At 37.7% G+C, this 4,824-nt stretch overlaps 1 protein-coding gene across 1 annotated transcript in view; it reads left to right on the forward strand.

Annotated features, from left to right (window-relative positions):
• The window catches only part of SRPRB (SRP receptor beta subunit), a 13,559-nt gene extending 9,511 nt beyond the window's left edge, over positions 1-4,048 (forward strand). The window contains exons 6-7 of the mRNA XM_003789403.2: positions 526-580; positions 3,700-4,048. Of these exons, the coding sequence (XP_003789451.1) occupies positions 526-580; positions 3,700-3,913 (269 nt within the window). The 3' untranslated portion in view covers positions 3,914-4,048. The remainder of the gene's footprint in view (positions 1-525; positions 581-3,699) is intronic.
• Positions 4,049-4,824: the final 776 nt, after the last annotated feature.

Genomic DNA, 4,824 nt, shown 5'->3' on the forward strand with positions numbered 1-4,824 from the left:
GCCGGGTTCGAATCTGCCACCCTCTGTGTATGTGGCTGACACTACAACCACTGTGCTACGGACACCCAGCCACCAAGTTCACTTTTAAATGACGAATAGGGTATTGTCTGTTGGAGTCAAGGCTCTTTTTATAATCGTGGCACTGGTAGGTTTTCTTTCTGTTATACTGCCTAAATTTATGTATGTATTAAATTGAAAGTTTAGTGAAAGAGCTAAAATCAATTTTAGGGTCATCAGCATAGTAGTTGATAAGCATTATCTTGGGAAAACTCATATATACAAATATAAAAGCTTACTTTCATAGAGAAGGAAATAGTTATAAAAGCACTTTTTTTTTTTGCAGTTTTTTGGCCAGGCCTGGGTTTGAACTCGCCACCTCCAGCATATGGGGCTGGCACCCTACTCCTTTGAGACACAGGCGCTGCCCTATAAAAGAGAAAAGAAACTTAGTGGTTTCTATGCAAGCAGTCTTAGGAAAAGACCCATTCTTACTTATACTACAACAGTTTTTATTTTTTTTTACAGATATTGCAATGGCAAAATCAGCAAAGTTAATTCAACAGCAGCTTGAGAAAGAACTGTAAGTGTGATTGAGGCCATTGGCTAATTATATGTCTTAACACTTGGACTTTAAGGAGCATATTCATATTTCTTTTGTTTGGTTGTATATGATTATCACAGTAATAGACTGAAGATTAGTGTGAAATTTACTTGTTAAATAATTTACAAAAGAATCCTATTAGGATTATAAAAAGCATTAGTGGGATGTTTATAGCTATTTTAAATGTATGGAAAGAAGATTTATTGAAATTATCTGCTCAATTTACTATTGCACTGTTAATAATTTGTAGTTGAAGTGAAAGGCTTTTAAACCTAAAAGATTTTATGCACCAAGTTGAGAACTGTGTTACGTCAGTGAATGGAAGTGTTTGTTCATCACTCAGTAGTTCCTGTAGAAGTGTTTAAAGGTGCATACAAAAAAATAACAAAATAAGAGTACATAGATAAAAACTGGGAATTAGAGGAAAAAAGAAACTGAGAAACTAAAAACAAAACAAAACTAAAATAATGAAAGGCCATTTTAGAAATTATTGTTAACAGAACAAGAAAGGAAAACTTAGGAGGAATATAAAATTTATGATAGTTCTTAGCTTTTCAAATTGTTGTCAAGCTAGTTGGCAATATGATATATCCTACGATGACAGTTTAAAAATTTGTAAAGTGATCTATACACTTTTGAATTTTAAGGAATTTAGCGTGTCTTCATTTTATGCCAGTTTATAAGAGCTAACCAAAGGCTGGCTTAGGCAGAAGAAATGATCAACATTATAGTAAAGTATGTTTTCTTACTACTTGTATAGGACTTGAAAAGGATCTGATAAGGAAAAACTGTATAAATTCAACTTTTAGAACTTTTTTTCCCCTTGCTATGATTTATTTACTCCTTTTTTCATGTAACAGGCAGCTATAGGGCATCTAGTACACACCAAGCCCTGCACTCAGGATGCAGCTATAGGAGGATATGTGGTGGGGCTCCTGTACTGTGGGCTGAGAGTCCAGTAGGATCCGGTCAGCCTCGGGCTGGCAGACTCCTGCCCTTGTACAAGCCTGCAACCTGACAGTAGGTTTGACATTTTTAAAGGGCAGATAAAAAAGAGAGAGAGAAAGAAAAATATGCGATAGAGACCAAACATGGCCCACAAAGCTCAAGACATTTGATTTCTGGCTCTTTACACAACACTTTTGCCAGCCCTGGCTATGGCCTTGCAGTGGTTCCTGTGGTTTCTGAAGTTGTTTGTTTCTCACCCTCAGCTCTTGCACTCTTGATGCTTACTCCCTACAGAGTGCTTATATCGCTTGCCATTAGGCTAAGGACCGTGGAACAAGTAGATGGTTTGGTTTTTCTAAAAATTCTGTTCTAATTGGTGGGAATTGTTTTGAAGCAGCAAAAGCTATCATAGTGTTATTTTGGGAGTTGTTTTCTAACAGTACGGTCCGACTTCCCATGTTTAAATTTAACATGTTTTCCTTTGGCCGTTTGCTTTTCACTCTGAAGAATTAGAGAAAAACAATACAGAAAGAAGCACTCTATTATAAGGCAGTGAAGCAAAATGCCAAAAAGTTATAAATGTTAAAATTAGTATTCTGACTAATTTTATTTTAATCTCTATTAATTGTGTAAATTAAGCCCTGTTGGCTTTGAAGCATTTCAGCCTTCTGAGGGGCAAAGTTTACTGTGGCCTTGTGGCAAAGCTGAATATATGTAATGTTTTTATTTTTTTCTTAAAATTTTTATTATGAAATAATTACATATAGAATATATATGACACACAGTTTTAGTTTAAAAAATATTAAAATGAATACCTATGTACTCCTGCCATGCTTAGAAGTCCCCTGTGTGCTTCTCTCCCAAAGCTTTTTCCTCAAGAAGTAATATCCAGAATCTTTTATTATTTGTTTTCTAAAATGTTTTTGCTGTATGTGTGTGTTTCTGAGTTTAATCTGTGGATTCTTCACTAATTTTTAAGCAACCTTACAGAATCAAGAAATGCTTTGTTTTGTAAGAAAGCAGATTGGCACCATGTATTCCTCTACTTCTAAGTAGCAGGAAGGGTGGGCGGTCAGCAGAGTGTTGCTATTCACCCCATATTAGGGCCAGCAGGTGGCAGTAAGGTGAAATTGAGAAGGTTTTAGTGGTTAAAGAAGTTGGAGAAAAGTATGTAGCTATGCCCATGTTTGATATGAGAATCTGGAGTTTGTGGATTTGTAAACTGCATATCCACATACACTCAAGTTAAAAATAAATAACTACCCACACTTAACTTTCAGTAACTTAAATTTTTATAACACTTATATTTTTTGTTTTCTTGAGACAGAGTCTGACTCATTCACCCTAGGTAGATTGCTATGGTGTCATCATAGCTCACAGCAACCTCAAACTCTTGGTCTTGAGTAATCCTTTTGCCTCAGCCTCCCACGTAGCTAGGACTACAGGTGTGTACCACAACGCCTGGTTATTTTTAGAGAAAGGATCTTGCTTTTGCTCAGTCTGGTCCCAAACTCCTGAAGTCAAGTAGTCCACCCACCTTGGCCTCTCAGAGTGCTATGATTACAGGTACCTGGCCATACCATGTACTATACCATATATTTTTAAAATTAATTTTTTTAATGGTATCATTCAGGTGATCCTCTTAAAAGGGGGCCCTGTGCTGAAAGAACATGGGTATGACCAAGTCCACAGCTGACCTGCTGTCATCCAGCTGTGCAAGACTGAATACATGTAATGTTTTCATTTTTTTCCTTAAAAATTTTTTATTCGGAAATCTTACATATAGAATATATATGACACACATTTAGTTTAAGGAATATTAAAATGAATACCTGTATACCACTACTATGCCAGCAGGGCTTAATGTACACAATTACTAGAGATTAAAATAAAATTAGAACCCTAATTTTAGTATTTGTAACTTTTCAACATTTTGCTTCGCTGTCTTATGAGTGTTTCCTTCTGTTCCCCTGTGTCACGTGACTGTCCAACGAAGTGATCTATAAATGCAAAGGATTATTCAACAATCTTAAATGCATAAATGACAGTGTTATTATTATTAAATGAGTGCTGAAGTGTTTAGGAACTGATATGATTTAATTACTATATAAAAATCCTATTTTCTGACCTGTTTTCCTTTTGTCCCACAGCAATACCTTACGAGTTACCCGTTCTGCTGCCCCCAGCACACTGGACAGTTCCACCGCTGTCCCTATTCAGCTGGGAAAGAAAGGCAAAGAGTTCGAATTCTCACAGTTGCCACTCAAAGTGGAATTCCTGGAATGTAGTGCCAAGGGTGGGAGAGGGGACCCTGGCTCTGCTGATATCCAGGACTTGGAGAAATGGCTGGCTAAAATCGCCTGAGGGCCAGCTCCAAAGCACAAGGCACGGACTCGGTTTGGGGAAAAGGGCTATGGTAGTCTCGAGCTGATAAAGAAGAGGTACAAAACGCGCTTAGAAACATTTCCTTGTTCTGGAAACAAATTACTGTTGAAACCAGCTGGGAGTTTGTTTTTTTTTTTTTTAATTCATTTCTCCATTTGAAACAAGTCATTTTTATTTTATCTTTGTGTCTCCCCTTTATTCAGGTGTTTAACCTTCCTCTAGTCTTTGTTTGAGGGAGACTCAAGGTTTTTGTGATGTAACAAGCAGACTCCATACAGGGAGGATATTAGCATGAGAATATGCTCATCTTCTAGAAGTTTTCTTATCCTCTGTTTCTTTTCTTTGCACCTTTTTCCTAGAAATAGACTTGCCTGTTTATGAAGCCAGTTGATTTCCAGTTGCCCCTGGGGTTCATGAGCAGTACGGCATTTAGGCCTTTGTGAATTCTTAGATTTCTAGGCAGAGTTACAATATAGTTTCACCACATGTGAAGACAGCTGCAGAACAGCAGGCCTGAGTGGACAGTGCTTTGTTCTTCATCACCTTCGTGACTTGTCCATTCTCCAGTGTTAGCACTTATGTTTCAGAAGCTTGTCATGCGCCATTGGAGTTATTCCTAGGTAATAGAACTAGAGATGCCAACTCCCCAAATGCCACAGGTCTGGTGTATTCACAGCAAACTCAAAACTCTGGGGCTCAAGTGATTCTCTTACTTCAGCCTCGCAAGTATCTGGAGCTATAGGCACCTGCCACAAAGACTGGCTATTCTTAGAGATGAGGTCTCACTCTGGCTCAGGCTGCAGGCTGGTCTCAAACTTGTGAGCTCAGGCAATCCACTAGCCTTGGACTCTTTTTCTTTTTTTTGAAGTTTGAGTTCAGCACAGAATTGT

This window comes from Otolemur garnettii, unplaced genomic scaffold (genome assembly GCF_000181295.1).
Source record: "Otolemur garnettii isolate 467f Iridium unplaced genomic scaffold, OtoGar3 scaffold00032, whole genome shotgun sequence".
Classification (NCBI taxonomy): domain Eukaryota; kingdom Metazoa; phylum Chordata; class Mammalia; order Primates; family Galagidae; genus Otolemur; species Otolemur garnettii.